General features: G+C 38.4%; 2 protein-coding genes across 3 annotated transcripts; both read right to left on the bottom strand.

The window, feature by feature from the left end:
- Positions 1-8,738: 8,738 nt before the first annotated feature.
- LOC103443523 (glucan endo-1,3-beta-glucosidase 6) lies at positions 8,739-12,382 on the bottom strand. Of its 2 annotated transcripts, none has more exons than XM_008382393.4 (3): positions 11,829-12,382; positions 11,172-11,587; positions 8,739-10,032 (listed from the first exon to the last, which is right to left on the bottom strand). In XM_008382393.4, the coding sequence occupies exons 2-3, from the start codon at positions 11,555-11,557 to the stop codon at positions 8,916-8,918; spliced, it is 1,503 nt and encodes a 500-aa protein (XP_008380615.1). In that variant the 5' UTR covers positions 11,558-11,587; positions 11,829-12,382; the 3' UTR covers positions 8,739-8,915. The 2 variants fall into 2 exon arrangements, with proteins under 2 accessions (XP_008380615.1, XP_008380617.1); XM_008382395.4 differs by having other exon boundaries at positions 12,155-12,334.
- Positions 12,383-17,602: 5,220 nt separating this feature from the next.
- Positions 17,603-19,267, bottom strand: LOC139195220 (uncharacterized). Its single transcript, XM_070820359.1, has 2 exons — positions 18,841-19,267; positions 17,603-18,759 (listed from the first exon to the last, which is right to left on the bottom strand). Exon 2 carries the CDS (start codon positions 18,749-18,751, stop codon positions 17,696-17,698), a length of 1,056 nt encoding a protein of 351 aa, XP_070676460.1. The 5' UTR covers positions 18,752-18,759; positions 18,841-19,267; the 3' UTR covers positions 17,603-17,695.
- Positions 19,268-20,690: the final 1,423 nt, after the last annotated feature.

The raw sequence follows: 20,690 nt of genomic DNA, 5'->3' as shown, positions 1-20,690 counted from the left end.
TAGTCAAAGACTAATGGATGTTGACCAAAGGCTCTTTGATGGCCAAGTTAGTAAGCAAATGTATGAGACTCAAGCATTAGGCAAGATTATAAATGTGTGGTGATAACATTATCAAAGATGAACCCTAGATGTTGTATTTATATCAGTCGAGATAGAGACCTTTTAGGATAGAAAATTCGTATTAAATCGGGAGAATCCCAAAGGATATCTAGGATTAGATACTGCATCTTCTTAGGAGTATGATTACTCGTGGCACATGCTAATCTTTAGATTGTAAGGATTCTAAGAATATAGGAAACCTGCTAATTCCTCACTAAATTTTGTTTTTGTGTTCTGCGTAACAAGCATGGTCAATCTCAACAAAGTCATATGACTTCGCCCACTACTCTAGAACAGGACGATGGTAGCATCGATGCTTCATATATGCAGCTCCGTTGTAGAAGCTGTTGAGTCCATGACCAGACTTCTAAGGTATTCGTGTTCCAATCCACCTTACTCCTGACTTCTGATTTTACTTTGAAATGCATGGTCTTTGGATAACTATTCATCCTCGTGGGGAACCTCCATTTCAAATACATAATTAGGGGCAACTGTGAGACCATCATTTTCTAAAGGTTGGAGTAAAGCGGATCAGAATACGAATACCTCATAAGTCCGGTGTAACGACTTGTCCCCAAAAATTATAGTTTTTATAATTTTAAAGCGTGAATTTACGAAAATACCTTTTGAGGCAAATACGTTAACTTTTGTTGACCGCCTTGTCGTGTCATGTAAAATCCTTTTTTGGACTTATAACGAAGAAGTTATAAATGAACAAAGTTGAGGGCAAAATGGTCATTTGACCATAAAACTGAAAGGCTCCAAATTTTCTTAGAACACCAATCTGATGCCACGTGTATGGCTAGGATGGAAAAGAAAGAAGAGAAAGGAGGGAGGTGTAGGGTTAAGATGGATGATGACCAATGAGAGAAGAAAGAAATGAGGAGAAATGAAGGAAAAGAGAAGCACGAGATCCACGACCCGTTTCTCCTTTTTCGACCCGACCTGAATGGTAGCTATGGAATCCGACGGTTTTTCTGATAGATCATGTCACCTAACCACCTAGAACCAACTCCATGACCTTCTTCTTCAAGTTCCACCCCAAATCTGATAGTTTTTAGCCTTGGTTTCGTAAAGGTACCACCAGCGGCATCATGGGAAGATCGACGAAAATCCGTCGTTTTTGCAAGCACCACCGTCAACCACCACCCTTGTTCAACTCCATTCAAGGTCTGGATCAAAGCCCAAACAAGTTTGGGCGCGGCAGAGCTACGAATTCGACGAATTGGGGTTCACTTATTTTGGGTTTTCCGGTGGTTTGAGGGCGATTTGGGGTGTTTCTCGGCCGAATTGGACTTCGGCCCATGTATGAAAGTTGTTCATCTCATTGAGATCTTCATTCTTGTAAATTTTGGGAATTTTTGGAGTTGTTCGATTTTCCCACGAGTCGAGGTGGCCGGCCGCCACGTACGGCGGCGAGTGGGGGAAATCCCGAGGTCACTCCTTAGGTTTCTCAACGTGCCGAATCCGAATCCGCCATCCATTTTTCCAAATTCTAACGTTTTAGTAGAGTTTTACTAAAAGGTCTCTAATTGTGTTTAGGCGCGTTGGTGGGAAGTGACGTCATCCTCGCTAGTTCGAGCGGTTCTCGGGCAATAAAAATTGTGAGTGGACCCTTTCATAACTTATATATTTTTATAAAATATTAGCCTAGCATGCATTGCATATTTTATGAATGGAGCATGATTTATAGAATGTTTTACAGATTTCATACTTTATTTAGATTGCTTTTACGGAATAATTATGATTTATCGAATTTATATAGTACTAATGGTCATGAATCATTGGATTTTCGGTTATGAAATTCTATGGTTTCACGTATATGATTATTATGGATTTATGATGATGGTTTATCATGGATTTTTTATACGAGTTTTGAGATATGTTTTTGGTACTTACCTAGCGGGTTATCATACGTCACATCTGCACACCACGGGTATAGATGTCTATGACCATAGGACATAGATGATGGAGGAGTGATATATGATATATGATATACCCCCAGTTTCACTACCGAAAGCAGTGTCAGACAGCTTCACTAGCCACGGCTAGTGTCGGTGTAGATGTATGCTATTTTATACAACTTCACATTCGGGTGATGGATAGGTTATACAGCTTCACCTTCGAGTGATGGACAAGTATTGCCTTCGGACGACTATGATACCCCTAGTTGAGTACCTCGCTGACGTGATTTACAGATGTTTTATGGATGTTTTACATGGTTACGATTTATAAAGGTTTGATGGATTTTCCTTCGGGTGACTATTATTATTCTAGAGCATTGGTTTACACATACATGTTTCATAAAGGGTTTTCATGGCATGCTAGGATTTTTAGAAAACCTATTACTTAGTATTATATATGTGTTTTCAAAACAGGGGGTTATTATGTTCATAATAAAATGTTTTCCTATTATTAGTATTATTAATATAAACTCTAGTCCACTCACCTTTTCTATTTTGCACCCCCTTAGGAGTTAGGATCGATGCACATGATCCCGACATCAAGGCGTTTTGGCTTAGTTATCCTCGAGTCTTCTCAATATAGGTATCATTTCCACGTTCATATCTTTTAGTTAGATGTATACTCTGAGCACGTTTCTGTTTGGTATAATCGTTCTAATTGCATATATTTTAGTTATACGCGCATTTAAAATGGCTTCGTCACCCTCGGGTGTCAGCCAGCACATGCCCATCCTGGTATTTGGGGAATATCGGGGTTAGGGCGTGTCATCCGGTCATGAATTCAATAGCTTATGTCGCAGAGCTTTACAAATGGATTAGCGATGCCACCATCATTTTGTCCCAGATAAGTGGGCGAAGTCCGTCGACTTCGCTGAAATAAACCATTCTTGTTCCGCAAGAAATAGAAACTTGATCCAATATGGAATCAACAGGTTTCCTATATTTTTGGAGTTCCTAAATCTAGGGTTTTGGCATGTGTGGAAAGTAATCACACTCATACGGGAATGCAATATCTACTCCTAGATGTCCTATGGGATTCTTCTGGTTTGATACGGATTCTATATCTTAAAAGAATTCCTTCTCGACTGGTATAAGTACACCTTTCTAGGGTTCATTTAGGGTAACACAATATCGCATACTCTATTATCTAGCCATTGCTGGAGTCTCATATTTTGTTTACTAACTTGACCGTTGAAGAGCCTTTGGTCAGCATCCCACCGGTCCTAAGATTACTTTACAATTTGTTAATGTTTTACAGGTAGAGTTTATGCACCTCATCTCCTCGCGACGGTGCGCAAATTTGGTTCCAACATTCTTCTTTATCATCCTTATGTTTATTTCTTTTGCTTTATGAAAACTCTTCAGTTTTGAGCCCTTAGGAGTTCTACATTGATACACCACCAAGTGGAGTGAGAGATTCAATTATAAAAATGTGGATAACACTTGCATTCCCCCTTTAGGGGATGTGCACATTCTTCCATTTGCAAAATAACATATCTTCATCGTATAAATTTCATAATCGAACCGCTTAATGTCTTAATCTTTAGTTGAAAATCATCCTACAAAAGACATTCGATTTCAATATCGTTTAGTCATCTAAATGTATCATATATGTTACAATTAATCATGAATATGCTATTTAATACCTACACCATTGATTTGGGTTGTAGCTCTCATTTAACACGGACCTTTTTACTCTTTTATATCTACTTTGTTTATGTAGAGCTATAATATTCCCGATCGTTAAAAACACCAGGGCACGTTTGTTTGACAGGATTAGCAAGGCTTGGACTGGACTAGACTATAGTCCTGTGTTTGGTGTGCAACCGGATTAGCTTTAATGGGCTTAGGTAGGACTCGGTCGGATTACACGCCTCCTTACGAGTTCTTAACGAAGAACCCCAATTTTGGGCGGACTCGTAAGCACGGAGAGAAAACCGCGAGGATCCCCAACGTCCTGCTCGTCCTCATCTCTGCGAAGATCCCCAACGTCCTTCGTCCTGCTCGTCGTTCGTCGTCGATCTTGCCCTGCTTCCTCGTCGTCGTCCTCCTCACCCTCATCGACGAAAGCTTCTCGTTGGTGCCCAAGTTGAGGTAATGCCGCCTTCTTCCAGCTTTTTTGTTTCTGGGTTTTTGAGAAATTCGGGTTTTTGGGCTGTGATTCTCGTCTATTTTGGGGATTTTTTATTTTTGGATTTTTTTTTATGGGTCAATTCGAATTTTTTGATAGTTTATGAAGTCAATTAAGCTGATTGTTGAATGTTTTGGACTTGAAGAGGCATGCATGGTAGCCGATTGCACTGGTTTTTGGTAAAATGTTTTTTTTTCTTTAATTTGCTGCAACATTCACTACTTTGCTGGCAGCCGTCGTAAGCACCCCAGGCGCCGCCGCTGGTTTTCTGTTAAATGGGTTTTTTTCTTTATTTGAGTTATTTTTGTTTTTGTGGGGAAGAAGATTGGTAGATGATGTGGTCCAATCTGGGAACCAATGCATTTTCTTAAACGGCTGAGATTGAAAGACTGATTTGGCCTGGTAGAGCATCCAAGTAAAAATTTGGGTGTGTAATCTGTGTGTGTGCATCTGTGTGTGTGTGTGTGTGTGTGTAATCTGTGTGTGTGTGTGTGTAATCTGTGTGTGTGTAAGTGTAATATGTGTGTATGTAATCTGTGTGTGTGTGTGTGTAATCTGTGTGTATGTAATCTCTCTCTCTCTGTGTAATCTCTGTGTGTGTGTGTGTGTGTAATCTTTGTGTGTGTGTGTGTATGTATGTAATCTCTCTCTGTGTGTAATCTCTGTGTGTGTGTGTGTGTAATCTTTGTGTGTGTAAGTGTAATATGTGTGTGTGTGTGTGTATGTAATATGTGTGTGTGTAAGTGTAATATGTGTGTGTGTGTGTTTGTGTAGTGTGTGTGTGTATTGTGTGTGTGGGTGTGTGTGTTTGTGTATTGTGTCCGTGTGTGTGTGTGTGTGTGTGTGTATTGTGTGTGTGTGTGTGTTTGTGTAGTGTGTGTGTATTATGTGTGTGTGTGTGTGTTTGTGTATTGTGGCCGTGTGTGTGTGTGTGTGTGTGTATTGTGTGTGTGTGTGTGTGTGTGTTTGTGTATTGTGGTCGTGTGTGTGTGTGTGTGTGTTTGTGTAGTGTGTGTGTGTATTGTGTGTAAGTTTGAACCAACTTAAGTTGTACAATTTGATTATGTATGCAGTGTATGTATGTATGCAGGGTGTGTGTGAGTGTATGTCAGTGTGTGAGAGTGTGTATGTCCGTGTGAGTGCAGTGTGTGCATCTGACCAGTGTGTGTGTGTGTGTGTGTGTGTGTGTGTGTGTGTGTGTGTGTGTGTATGTATGTATGCAGTGTGTGTATGTGTGTATGTATGCAGTGTGTGTGTGTATGTATGTATGTATGCAGGGTGTGTGTGAGTGTATGTCCGTGTGTGAGAGTGTGTATGTCCGTGTGAGTATGTGTGTGAGTGTGTATGCAGTGTGTGTGTATGCAGTGTGTGTGTGTGTGTGTATGTGTGTATGTATGTATGTCGTGTGTGTGTGTGTGTATGTATGCAGTGTGTGTGTGTGTGTGTATGTATGTATGCAATGTGTGTGTGTGTGTGTGTGTGTGTGTGTGTGTGTGTGTATGTATGCAGTGTGTGTGTGTGTGTGTGTGCAGAGCAATCAAACCGGAACTCAAGAAAGTGTTCATCCAAAGGCTTTTAAGCGACAACGCAAGCGGATGAGGATTTTGGCTAATGTTAACATGAATGTATTTTATTAATGTTAACATGGATGTATTTTATTAATCATACAATCTTATGTTATGGCTTATAACTTAGCTTTGCACTAGTATTTTGGCTTATGTTAACTAGCCATTTTGTAAATTATGGAGATCTATTTTGGCTAATGTTAACTAATGTTAACTAAGATTTTCTAAATTATGGAGATCTTCTTATGTACTTGTATTTGTTGAAGTTGCATGTATTGGGCACTATTATTTTTCTTCTGTTGGGTGATATAGTTTAAACCAAGCTACATTTGCAAATTAAACTCAATTCTATTAGCAGGTAATAGAAATAAAACAATTGTCAATTTTTTTTAAGATTCATAATATACATGGCAAAAATATGCTCCAATTAACCCATATCATGAGATTTGTAGCATTACTCTGTTACACAATGGCAAAAATTTGTAGTCCTAGTCTAAGCAAACACAAATCTGGTGAACAATACTGTTTTTCTTATCCTGCTTCTTAGTCCGACATTACACCAAACGCTTCACTAAGTTAGTCCAGCTTAGTCCAGTCTAAGCCAGTCTAGTTTAGTCCCGGCAGCTAGTCCAGTCCGAGACAGTCCGGCGCAATAAACGCACCACCAAAGTATATCATACTTCGGGAGCACTCGGGAACCTACGTTGAATGCTGAAAATGTCAACAACCTCAAACATCAAAAAAAAAAAAAAATGATGGCACGGTTTCTGAACCTTTTTGCTTTACTAATTTGTTTAGAAACTATCAGGATACAAGTATGGATTAAGAAAACAATGAAATCTAACTAGCATCTGATAAAGTTCCTTTGCTGTTATCCTTGTCATGTACTTGTATGGCGTGTTTACTAAGGGGTAATGAAACGAGCGGAAACGGAATTGCACAGAGTTCGAGCAATTCCCTTGTTTACTAGCGCGAGAGGATTGAAAATCTGGGTGGGACCCAGCTCAATTCGAGAATCACGTTCCGGAATTTCCCGGAGTCGGATTCTCTAACATTTGGTGGTATTTGGATTCCTTGAATTGATGTCCTCCAGCAATCAGACTTTTGTTCCAATATTGCCCTCAATTCGTCTTCTCCAGAAATCCACCAATTTAGGAGGCGGTGGGAGGGATCTGTGAATATGGAAAGTTGTTGGGGCTGGGGGAAGAAGATGATATGGAGGAAAGGGGGAGGCGTGAAGGACCTGTGAAAACGGGAGTTGATGGGAAGGGCTGGGAAAGAAAAGGGGGAAGGCGTGGAAGGGCTATGCAGGTTGAGGAAAGAAACAATTGGAGACCCACCTCTCGCTGAACAAGTCGCACCCTTTGTCGGTCTTGTCGACGGCGAACAGCAACTTCTCTCTCTTCTTCCATAGCCCCAAAACAAAAGACCCAATTTACCAAATTCCAAAATTTCAATTTTTTGCATCGGAAAAAAGGTTAATTCGGTGGAATGGGGTGGGTTGACTCACCTGTTTTGATGGCGATTGGGTTGGAGCTGGAGGTGAGTTGAAGCTGCTGGCCAAAAATGCAGGTGAGGTCCTCGCCGTAGAGGATGCAGATGAAGAGGATGAAGACGAGGAGGGTGAAGAGGTAGGGAGACAGTTGAGCCTTGCGGAAGATGACCAGAATAATTTATTTTAACAAGGACAATTTAGTAATCAAACTAGTTTTAATTCCGATTCAGGAAAATTAATAAACAAGTTATACGAAACTAATATCATTCTTACTCCGATTCTAGATAGTTTAGTAAACAACTTTAACAAGAATCTAATTCTGATTCCCTCTTAATCTAATTCCTCCTTAATCCAATTCCTCTTCAATTCAATTCCTCTCAATCTGATTACGGATTAGTAAACGAGCCCGTAGTGTAATCCTCTGTGCACTAGATAGAAGAGAAAGACTTCTTAATAACTAAACCTCTTCTATTTTATAATCTCTCCTTTCAATATATGATATATCTTTAATTTAAGAGAACTTTAACGAAAAGCTCCCGATACTGTTCATTTTAACGAAAAACCATATTTTTACACTAAAAAATCAATCCTGGTACTAATCACTTTTATCTTTTATTTTGTCCTTATCGTTAAAATTCAAAGTTTTCAAACCATTTTCATTAGTTTTTCTTTAATTTAATCATCTTCTATTTTATAACATCTCCTTTCAATATATGATATATGTTTAATTTAGTAAGTTACAGACAACATACAATTCTGGTTGAAACGATGCTTATTATTCCATTGATTAAAATAACGAAAAATATCACATTTCGTCAAGACTTTAATTCCTCCTATTGAGTTATAAAAAAAACCTAATTCTTAAACAAACCATATACGAATCTCGAACCTCAGTAGAAAAGAAGAAGCAACCCTAAATATCTTTTTTATTGTTTTAAAACATAAACTTCGTTGATAGAAGATGTTACGGAGGTTAAACATAAAAATAAGCTGCAATTAGGAAAGGATAAAGAAGCCCAAGCAAAGCACATAATGATCCAATTAGACTTAGTCCGTTAACACAAGTCATCACCGTCACAGCCACTGTACACCTTGCCATTCCATCACTTGGGTCGGTAGTCACCATTAGTTTCCATCACTCGGGTGGGCAGAGTCACCATAACACCAACAAAAACCAAAGGTCCTAGAACAAAAACACAAATACAAAGCAAAACTACGCTTAACATAAAAAATACTGCAACCCTAAATATCCTACTGGAAAACTCTACGACGTAAAAATACCACGCCTAACATAAAAAATAACAAAACTGCCAACTTTTGTTTAATGACAGCAGTAATAATTATTAAACAGGTTAAGTTTTCCAGTATTACTTAAGATTTTCATTGGAATTACTCTTAATCCCATCAACAGCGAGTCCTAATTTTAGTGAGCACTGAGCAGTACATTTTGATCAACCAATATACTAGTGAAGAAGAAGACGACGTGGCTGGCTAACAAAACCTTCTCCATGGTAAACCAATAATTCAAAGCAGTTCTAGTTTCAAATATGCAGACTGCTGACAAATTTGAACTACAATTATGCAATTGTCAATTGCTCATTACCTTCCACTACGCTATCCTACATCAAATGTGGTTCCTCACGAATTCAAAGCCTTGGAACTCACACAAGTGTTAGCATCAAGAAAGCGAAAAGTGCAACCAGGCTCAGAGGTTTTTGGAGATGCCCGGATCTCCTTTCTGCAGCTCCGTAATATGGTTCGATCATTATCTCAAATCTGCATGATCCGACAGATGGGTTTGTTTTGGTGATCATTGAAAGGTTTGGAAACTTGCAAGCTTCATCAAGTTGATTGTTCCTCTGGTAGTAACTGTTAACAGCATACGAAATGTTTGCTCGATCATCCAAGTTTCCACAAGATGTCCCGTAACCAAGGCTAGTACAATCTGCAAGTCCACAGGCATAGCTCACACTTAGTGCTACTTGTGGGTCATCAAGGCTTGCTGAAGGCTTCATCACGCACCACTTACGCTCCAAATAGTGCACACCTTTTGCTGGAACTAATGCCCCTGAATTTGTGGAACCAAGGTTAAGCTGGTATTTTGCTAACCCATCAAAGGTAAATATTCCCCAGTGTCGTTCAAAGTTTCCTGGATCAATGCTTTTAGCATCCTCGTCAATCAAACTGAACAGATAAGCATCAATTGGCCCTGGTCTCATTGGGGTTCCTCTGCCACCCAATATGTGGGACATGAAACCTTGGTTGAACCTCTGAGCATAAACTAGATTAGCATTCCGGTCGCCATCTGTCGGCCATCCAATCTCTCCAACTATGATTGGTAAATTTCCAAAGCCATTCTTCTGCAGGGTCCACACAAGAGTATCATAGTTTGCGTCAAACATATTGTAGTATGTTGCACTACCATCAGTAATAGGTGAGGCATTGCCATCAAAGAAGGCATAATCAACAGGGAAGTTGGAGTCAATGTAAAGGCTTATAAATGGGTAAATGTTCACGGTGAAGGGGCAACCATTGTCACTCAAGAACTTCACAATTTGAATCATGTAATCATGGATATCAGTTCGGAAGTCACCACCGGATGGAAATCCATTTGAACTCGCATACACGTCAGCGTTCTGGGGTACAGTCACCTTTACTTGGTTGCTAAGGCCAGCTTTTATCAGGGCAGACTGGACATTCTGCAGTGCAGGGAAGGTTGTTCTGAGGAAGCTACCGTTGTATGTTTCCAAGAAAGGCTCATTTCCAACAGCAACATACCTGAAGAAATAGGATGAACACATGCAAAGAGGTCAAGACTATGCAAATCTTGCAAGAAATAGAAGAATAAAAGGTTCCTCTGCACATTATACAGCATTGAAAAGCATAACATATAAAATTAATCAAGAAATCAGAACAAATAAGTTCTTGATTGTCCTTGCTGAGTTGCTAGACAGGAGATTTATTAATTTCGTGGTTCTCTTAGCTTTAGCAGACACCACATTAAGTATGTGACGCATCCACATATGAAAGAATCACAATACATAACTAAAATCCAAACAAGTTAAACATCTGGTTATCTTTGTAAGACAAGAAAAATAACAGTGGTCCAGGCACAACAAGCTGGGAGCTTATATAGTACAAATGTTACGGAGTCGAAGCAAATGGATCTAATCATGTATTAAGAGAGAGATTTGTTGCACCAAAGCCTTCTAAGATAAAACCCCACCATTGAATGCTTACAAAGGTGGTTAAGTAGGAAAGTGCAAGAAACGTGGGTCATCAAGAAGTGGTATTGTAACTAGCAAAAAAAAGAAAAAAAGAAAAGAAGTGGTATTGTAGTTAATGGTTCGGATAAAACCATAGAGAATTCATTTAAATTCACCCAGGCCTCTGAAGATAAAACCTCATACGTTCACAAGGTGGTTAAGCTGGGGATTATAATTGGTAATATTTCATCATGCATGGTGGAAAAAGATAAGATATTTAGAACACAAGGGACCATGTAATTTAGAAAAACCAGAACTTCAGGAGAGTTTTGATGAGTTTAAACCAAAAATAGGACATAAATTGAAGATAAGATTGGATAGTCGAGGAAGTAAGCTCATCAGAGACTGAAGTGAAGATTCAATTACTTCATGAGCATTCTTAGAAAACCGGGGGCATTGCTGTTATGGAACGATGAGACAATTCAACTTCCTTTTTTAACTTTTAGAATAAATGGGAGAGAAATACCAACAGACCAAGAGTTAGCTTGTTTTCATTATAACTATATATTCTGCAAATAATACTAGAGAAAATCCAATTTTCTACCAAATATAGAAACAGTAAGAGAGAAAATGATTGATTGAAAGTAAGAAATGAAATGGACAGAAAGGTGGGGTGGGGGGGGGGGGGGAGAAGGAGGGGGAAGTAGGGACCTGATCTTGACATTGTTGGAGGAGATGTGGGCAGAGACGTTCTTGGAAACCCATTTCTCAGCAGCCTTGACGCTGGTGGCGAGAGAGGCGAGCATATCGTTGGGAATGCCGACCATGACCTCAATGCCAGACTTAGCGAGACTGTTGAGAGTGTCGTAGTCAGCATCGAAAAGCTTAACCCGCTGAAAGCCGTTGTCTTTGAGAAGCCGGACTACGGTGTCTGGGGGGAGAGGGTGGGATGCCTGTGTCCCCCAGTTGGCTCCAATCCCGCTCACCATTCTCACCATTCTCAGTCTGCTGTTGGTGTTGGTGCTGCTGCTCCACATGAGCACCACTATCATTGTTACCAAACAGGCCACCCTTATCATCCTCATCATCCCCATCATCTTCAATAGCTGTAATTACTCACTCAAACACTGTTTATGGATGATGAGAGGTTTTTGTAATCAGTCAGTTATCAGCAAAATAAATGTACAACAAATAAAAACCCAGAAAAGCAGTGATTAGATAGTGTTTGGACCCCATTTTTAGTTTTTAGGGTCAACAGATAGATTGATGGATAATAGATACTGGTGTGAGAGTGATATTTCTAATCTAACAACTAATTAACTAACAAGGAAAGGAAGATCAAAACAGACAAGTAACTATTACTCTTACCCAGAAATGAATCAGTCATTAAATCATTGCATGATATATGTGATTGACAGCTCAGCCAGATGAGATATGGTGAGGTTCTAGAAGATTTAGACAGACAAGAAACAACTCAACAACTAATTAAAACCAACAGCGAGCCAGCCAGCCTCTCGTATAAGGAAAGGAACGCCACCCCAGGATAGATAGGATTAATACAAATCCCACTAGAATAGAGAGAGATTGGGGCAAAGGCGATGAAGATTGATTCTCTCTCGTCTTTCCTTCGTTTTGGCGATGGAGTTTGTAATCTAATCTAATCTAATAGATAAGCTCAACAATCTATCACTTACCCGTTCTTACTACTGGCTGTACATCCTTCTTCCTACACTCGCTGTTGCTACTTCTTATACTTGCTAGAGAGAGAAAGTTAAGAGAGAGAAAGGAAAGTGAAAAGTAGAGTAAAGGAGCTGCAGAGATGTCATATTCTTATTATACTGTAGGGGACAGGAGTACATAGAAGATAGAGATGCAACAATAAAAAAAAACCAAAGCGAAATTAAGCAAGCAACTAAACAAGCGTGTTTCATTGTGTTCTGTGTCCGTTTTCAATAGAGTAAATTGTAATAATGGTTTCTCAACTTTAATTAAATTAAAGCAATAATATTTCAACTAAAAATCCATTAATATTGGTTCCTTAACTTATCAAAATGTGTAACTATAGTCATTTTTATCAATTTCGTCAAAATTTTATCAAAATAAGTTACGTTGGAATAACCATTTATATAATTAGGGTCCCTCAACTCATCAAAATGTGTAATTATGGTCATTTTCGTCAATTACGTTAAATTTTTTGTCAAAACGAGTTATGTTAGAATGATCATTGCTACAATAGGGTTAAAGTTAAGGGATCATTTCTCTAGTTGAATTAAAGTTGAGGGACCATAGCTGCACGTTTTGATGAATTGAAGGACCAATGGTAATGGATTTTTAGTTGAGAGACTATTGCTCCAATTGAGTTAAAGTTAAAGGACTATAATTACAATTTACTCTTCACAATATTACACGCTGTATCTCTCTCTCCTCTTTTTTGCACTACACTACTGCACAGCGCATGCTCAAGTGGCAATTACTTTGGGATTTGGATCATAGGGATCAACGAACATGGATCATTGATCAAAAATCGTGCAGCCACAATTTTTTTTATATTTTTCACGCAAAACAATGATGCTTTTCTTTTAAAAATATAAAAAGTATTTAATTGGGACTGTATGATTTTTTATCAATAATCTGTGTTCGTTAATCCCTAAGATCCCCACGGAGGGGATCCAAAGAGAATCCAAATCCATTACTTTGATGCGACATCATGTTGTTTATTATTATTTTTTTTAATACATTAATATTTTTACACGAAGAAAAAAATATTCGGTTAAACCATACATGAGTAATTTAATTTGGTATCGAATTCGCCATTCACAAGATTTAAATTTAAGAACTCTCACTTATAAATGAAGACAAATACCACTCTATCGTAGTACTAAATGACATGACGTTGTTACTGTCTATGTTGCAATTGCTTAGTCGATGTCTTCCGTCATAGAGAGACAAAGGTAACTTGATTGTCTTTTGTTCTTCTAAATTTTTTAAAAACATGTTATAAATAGGCAAAATTTATAGAGAGATAACCTTTACTCGGTGAAGGAACGAATCAGTTGCAGAGTAATATACCGACACAAGCTGTTGCAGAGGAAGTAATGTATATTATTGCTATTAGATATATTTCTCTTTTCTTTCTTCTTTTCATTCACTACTCTTTGCACAATTGAAGTGCTCTATTTATAGAGCTACTTCAATGGAAAATTACAAAACATTACTATTTAGCTTATGAGTATATAGTATACACATGTGATACTTTACTATACACATTACTATACACATGTGGGCAAACATACCCATTATTTACAACACTCCCCCTTGGATGCCCACATATCAACATCAGTTGCCTCATTAAAATCTTGCTTGGAAAAACCCTGTGGGAAAAAACCATAGCGAAGGAAAAAGAGTACAACTTTACCCGGATGGTGTTGAGCATGCTTAGGTTGCCTCGTTAAAACCTTGATAGGAAAAACCCAGTGAGAAAAATCCTAAGCGAAGGAAAAAGAGTACAACATGCATGTATCATGGATGCTCCCCCTGAATTGTATCTCCCCCTGATTCCGCATTCTTCAAATCTGTAAGCCGACGTAATCCGATTCCCTGTACCAACTTCTGAAATGTGCACTTTGGTAGAGATTTGGTAAACAAGTCTGCTAAATTTTCATTAGAACGGATTTGTTTGACTTCAATAACTTTAGCCTTCTGAAGCTCATGTGCGCTGAAAAATCTTGGAGATATGTGTTTAATCTTATCACCTTTGATAAATCCTTCCTTCATCTGGGCGACACAGGCTGCATTATCTTCATGGATGACAGTTGGAGTGTCTGTCTTTGAAGGTAGACCACATGAATTCCGGATGTGATGGATCATTAATCTTAACCAAGAACATTCACGACTTGCTTCATGTAAAGCAATTATTTCCGAATGATTGGAAGATGTTGCAACTAGCGTTTGCTTTGTTGATCGCCATGAAATTGCAGTATCTCTATTAGTGAACACATATCCATTTTGTGAGCGGGCTTTATGCGGATCGGAGAGAAAACCAGCATCTGCGTATCCAACAAGGATTTGTTCATTTGTGGGCTTGTCTGAGTAGAAGAGACCCATATCTGTTGTCCCACGAAGGTATCGTAGAACATCTTTGACTCCTTTTCAATGACGAATTGTTGGAGCAGAGCTATACCTGGCTAACAAGTTAACTGAAAAAGCTATATCTGGTCTAGTACATTGTGCTAAATACAATAAAGCACCTATTGCGCTCAAATATGGTACTTCTGGACCAAGGACCAGTTCATCATCTTCTTTTGGACGAAATGGATCTTTCTTAATGTCCAAAGAACGAACGACCATTGGGGTGCTAAGTGGATAAGCCTTGTCCATGCCAAATCGCTTCAGTATTTTTTTCAATGTAAGCTGATTGATGGACCAAAATTCCACTAACACAATGCTCGATCTGCAGGCCTAGACAATATTTGGTTTTCCCAAGGTCTTTCATTTCAAATTCGCTTTTCAGATATTCAGCAGTTTTGTTGAGCTCTTCAGGGGTTCCAACTAGGTTCATATCATCGACATATACTGCCACTATAGCAAATCCAGTATTTGATTTCTTAATGAACACACAAGGGCAGATGACATTGTTGGCATATCCTTCTTTAATCAAATACTCACTGAGACGATTATACCACATTCGCCCAGATTGTTTTAGCCCATATAGTGATCGCCTTAATTTGATTGAGAACATACCCCGTGGTTTGTTAGTTGCTTCAGGCAACTTAAGTCCTTCTGGGACTTTCATATATATGTCAGTATCTAATTCTCCATATAGATACGCGGTGATGACATCCATAAGTCGCATGTCAAGTTTTTCTGAAATCACCAAAATTATTAAGTAACGGAACGTAATTGTGTCCATTACAGGAGAGTATGTCTCTTCATAATCAACTCCAGGTCTTTGTGAAAAACCTTGTGCAACGAGTCGTGCTTTATATCTTGCAATCTCGTTTTTCTCGTTGCGTTTCCTTGTGAACACCCATTTGTAACCTACGGGGTTTACATCAGTTGGGGTTTGGACTACTGGTCCAAAAACACTTCGCCTTTCCAAGGAATTTAATTCTGCCTGGATTGCATCTTTCCACTTAGGCCAATCTTGTCTCTGTTTGCATTCATTAACAGAGCGGGGCTCAATATCATCACTTAATATAATTTCAGTGGCTATTGCAAATGCAAACATGTCATCGATGATTATTTCATTTCGATCCCACAATTCATTAGTACATGCATAATTTATGGATATTTCTTTGCTTTCATGTACTTCTGTCTCTTCAGGGACATGTGTCTCATCAAGGACATTTTCTTTTTTCTGGAAGTACAGAGTCACGAATTGTGGATTTATCATTCAATTCCTTTTCTTGAATGATATCATTTGGGTTCAATTGGGCCCTCATCTTTCTCTTTCGAGGGGCTGAATCTTTTGAACCTGGGGGTCTACCACGCTTCAGGCGTGCACTGGATGAATCATTCACTGCCACTTTATTTTGTTCAACAGGGACATCAATTCTTGCAGGTGCGTTTGCAGGCGGTATATATGACTGTGTCACTTTCGAAGCATCATTAAATGCATCTGGCATTTGATTAGCAATACCTTGAAGATGAACGATCCTTTTCACTTCATTTTCACATTGAGTGCTTCTTGGATCAAAATGAGATAAGGTGGGAACAACCCATGTTAGCTCTTGTCATTCTTCTGGAACGGTCTTTTCTCCCCCTAACGACGGGAAAACTATCTCATCAAAATGACAATCAGCAAAACGAGCTGTAAACACATCACCAGTCAAAGGTTCCAAATATCTAATGATAGATGGTGAATCAAAACCCACATAAATTCCCAATCTGCGCTGAGGTCCCATTTTCGTTCGTTGTGGTGGTGCAATAGGCACATAAACAGCACAACCAAAAACTCGTAAATGTGAAATATTTGGCTGATGTCCAAACACGAGTTGTATTGATGAGTATTGGTGGTTGGCTATGGGTCTCAATCTAACCAATGATGCAGCATGTAATATGGCATGTCCCCATGTAGAAACTGGCAATTTTGTTTTCATGAGCAGAGTGCGGGCTATTAATTGAAGCCGCTTGATAAATGCCTCTGCTAAACCATTTTGAGTATGGACATGAGGAACAGGGTGTTCAACATTAATGCCCAGTGCCATACAGTAATCATCAAAGGTTTGAGACGTAAATTCACCAGCGTTATCAAGTCGAATGGACTTAATGGGATGATCTGGGAACTGTGCTCGCAACTTAATTATCTGAGCAAGAAGTCTCGCAAAAGCTACATTTCGAGTAGACAATAGGCAAACATGTGACCATCGGGTAGATGCATCAACCAAAACCATAAAATATCGAAATGGTCCACAAGTTGGTTGAATAGGTCCACAAATATCCCCTTGAATTCTTTGCAAAAATGATGGGGATTCATCATCAACCTTTAGTTGTGATGGTCTAATTACCAACTTCCCTTGGGAACAAGCCTTGCAAGGATTATCATTCGAGACATTAATGTGTTTGCTCAGTAATGGATGTCCATTAGAGTTGGTAATGATTCTACGCATCATGGTAGATCCTGGATGACCTAGACGGTCATGCCAAAGCATATAAACCTTTGAATCAATGAACTTCTGGTTCATGACAGTATATGCCTCAACTGTCTTTATGTATGTACAATACAATCCACTCGATAAACCATGCAACTTCTCCAATATACGCTTCTGGGTATCATTGGAGGTAATGCATAAATATTCCACATTTTCTACACTTTTCGTTTCAAGGTGGTATCCATTTAAACGTATGTCTTTAAAACTCAACAAATTTCGAATGGACTGAGTAGCATATAATGCATTCTTTATAGACAATATTGTTCCATTTGGTAACATAATCTGGGCTTTTCCTGAGCCTTCAATTACATCTGATGGTCCTGATATTGTTGTTACCTTTACTTTTGCAAGTACCAAATTTGAGAAATACTTTCGGTCTCGAAGTATTGAATGCGTGGTTGCGCTATCTGCAAGACAAAAGTCTCCGCCATTGATCTTGTTTTGAGAACAACCATAATTTTTATTCATGATCTCTGAGTAAAGAAAAAGCAGTTTATTCATACTGGAATACTACTTTTATTGAATTGAAAATGCGAGCATTAAACCACAGGTACAAATAACATGAGTACATTAAACATAAATAATTCAATCGGACCCATAAACTTCATTCCCTCTTTCATTAATAAAGTCTGTAGCATCCAGGTGGGTTGTGTTTAACTGTCCTGATAAATTGGTCACTGGATCAGGGGTTTCCATTGGTTTAGCCTGGTCAAGGAAATTGATCTCGACACCCTTTTCCTTGAAGGAGGCTTGATATAGTTCCACCAGATGCTTTGGGGTGCGACAAGTACGCGCCCAATGTCCGTTGCCACCACACCTATGGCAACCTCCTTCATGACTTCTAGGAGTGTTCACATGAGCTTTTCCTTTCTGGCGATTGGTATTTTTAAAGCTCGGGCCTGGATTATACCTTGGAACCTGGTTGTGAAACTGGACACCATGGTTCTTGCTTTTCCCTTTCCACCGACCTTGCTTGTGGCCACGTCCTCGTTTGTAATTATTGCCACGAGAGGATATGGTATTCCTTTCAAGGGAAGCAACATTCACTTCTGGGAACGGTGCTGATCCAGTAGGTCGGGAATTATGGTTTTTCATGAGAAGCTCATTGTTCTGTTCAGCTACCAGGAGCACAGATATCAGCTGGTTGTATTCAGTGAAGCCTCGCGCTCTATACTGTTGTTGCAGTACCATGTTAGAGGCGTGGAATGTGCTGAAAGTCTTTTCCAATAACATCTCCTCAGTGATAGTATCCCCACAGAGTTTCATCTGAGAGGTAATTCTGAACAACGCCGAATTGTACTCAGCCACTGATTTGAAATCCTGGATCCTCAGGTGTGTCCAGTCATAGCGAGCTTTTGGAAGAATCACCGTTGTCTGGTGATTGTATCTGCTTCTCAAGGCATTCCAAATGGCTAACGGATCTTCAACCGTTAAGTACTCGCTCTTTAGTGCCTCATCAAGATGACGACGAATAAAAATCATGGCCTTTACCCGATCTTGAGAGGATGAGCTGCTTTCTTCCTTGATGGTATCTCCAAGATTTGCTGCTTCCAGATGGATCTTGGTATCCAGTACCCATGTAAGGTAATTCTTTCCAGTAATGTCCAGGGCAGCAAAATCAAGCTTTGCCAAGTTTGCCATTTTCTTTTCTGAAAGAAAAATGAGGTGTGTAAGAACTTGCAATAATATGTGTACTGGAGAAATATATTGTTAGAACTTCTGGTTCTTACAAATTTTTGATCTTCAGGTCAAAATGATAAGTACTCGAAACTTCAGGCTCGAGATTTACACAATTAATGAGAAGGGCAATTGTACCGCACCATTCTCATCGAAATAAGTATAGGATGGGTGATTATTCCGCACTACTTTAAACAGCAGGAAAATTTAAATATGTAGAGCAAGGTGGACGATTATACCGCACCACCTAAAATTGCAATAAAATTTAAATATGCAAAGCAGGGTGGACGATTATACCGCACCACCTAAAATTGCGATAAAATTAAATATGCAAAGCAGGGTGGACGATTATACCGCACCACCTAAAATTGCGATAAAATTAAATATGTAAAGCAGGGTGGGTGATTATTTCACACCACCTAAAATTGCGATAAAATTAAATAACGGGAAAATTTAAATATGCAGGATAGAGCGGGCGATTATACCGCTCCACTTAAAATTTGCAGTAAAAATAGATCTGCAGTCCAAGATAGGCAATAGAACCGCACAATCTTGGATTGCATAAATAATCAGTGGGTTAGTAGTCAATATCTACACCAAACAAGAAATCAAAGATATAAGTGACTGTTAGTTGGAGAACTAGAAGTAAACATGGTGCAAACAGTTCTTCGCGAGGGTATACCCAGCAATTGAGGGATAGGAAGAAGAAGAACAGTAAAAACCTTAGAGGAAACATTTTTTTTTTCTTTCGGTGAAAGGAAATGAGAAATGATTAGAGAGTCGTGCTGATAACGTGTTATAAATAGGCAAAATTTATAGAGAGATAACCTTTACTCGGTGAAGGAACGAATCAGTTGCAGAGTAATATACCAACACAAGCTGTTGCAGAGGAAGTAATGTATATTATTGCTATTAGATATATTTCTCTTTTCTTTCTTCTTCTCATTCACTACTCTTTGCACAATTGAAGTGCTCTATTTATAGAGCTACTTCAATGGAAAATTACAAAACATTACTATTTAGCTTATGAGTATATAGTATACACATGTGATACTTTATTATACACATTACTATACACATGTGGGCAAACATACCCATTATTTACAACAAAACATTATAAAATTAAACTTTTTCATCTTTCAATTACGCAAGAGTAATATTATTCATATCATGTTTTTGTACCACATTTTCATATCATTTTAAGTGGTATTTGATATGGATAACCACATCATTTGAATTAATCAGATTTTTAAATTTAGTTCATTATTTAATAAACTAATAATTAAGAAAAACTAGTTAATTAAATTATGACTGTGGTATACGAGGAGTCTTTCTCATTCCTTTCCTTGGGTTTTGCAAATTTTTAAAATGATGTGGCCGTCCACATTAGATACCACCTAAGATGATATAAAAATATGGTATAAAAACATGATATGAATAACATTACTCATTATGAGTGCAATGAAATGCACATGTTGGGGTTCACTGAAAAGCTTGAAAGCTATCACAATCCCGATAAATGTAGCTAGTATCTTGGGTAAATTTGTCTGAGAGCATTTATAAGAGATGTCAAAATGTACACATCAATTATAACGGTAAAAAAAAGACCATACTAATATTCTCCAACCGAAGTGTCAAATTCTATGTGGCGATGACATGAATTGGCAGCAAAAGAAGTTGCTGTCAAATTTGACAACAACTTCAAATGCTTTTTTTATTAATTATTAAATGTATTTTATTAATTTTTAATTAGTTTAATCATTTATTATAATTAATGTTGAGTTGACTGATGCAATTATCATATTTTTTTTTTCTTTTCAATCAAGAAAGGTGAACAGATTACTAATTAAACTTTAAATGTCATTTATTAAATTTAATTAGTTTAATAATTTATTTTATAAAA

This window comes from Malus domestica, chromosome 04, assembly GCF_042453785.1.
Source record: "Malus domestica chromosome 04, GDT2T_hap1".
NCBI classification, from domain to species: Eukaryota; Viridiplantae; Streptophyta; class Magnoliopsida; order Rosales; family Rosaceae; genus Malus; species Malus domestica.
The sequence above is the reverse complement of the archived record's forward strand: the minus strand, read 5'-3'. Positions and strand labels throughout refer to the sequence as shown.

What these genes read in the sequence shown, in the direction of transcription:
- LOC139195220 (XM_070820359.1), bottom strand. Translation starts at nt 18,751, where the DNA reads ATGGCAAACTTGGCAAAGCTTGATTTTGCTGCCCTGGACATTACTGGA.
- LOC103443523 (XM_008382393.4), bottom strand. Translation starts at nt 11,557, where the DNA reads ATGATGGGGATGATGAGGATGATAAGGGTGGCCTGTTTGGTAACAATG. An exon ending in TCCAACAATGTCAAGATCAG is followed by an intron (nt 10,033 to 11,171) that starts GTCCCTACTTCC and finishes CTATTTCTTCAG; the next exon opens with GTATGTTGCTGTTGGAAATG.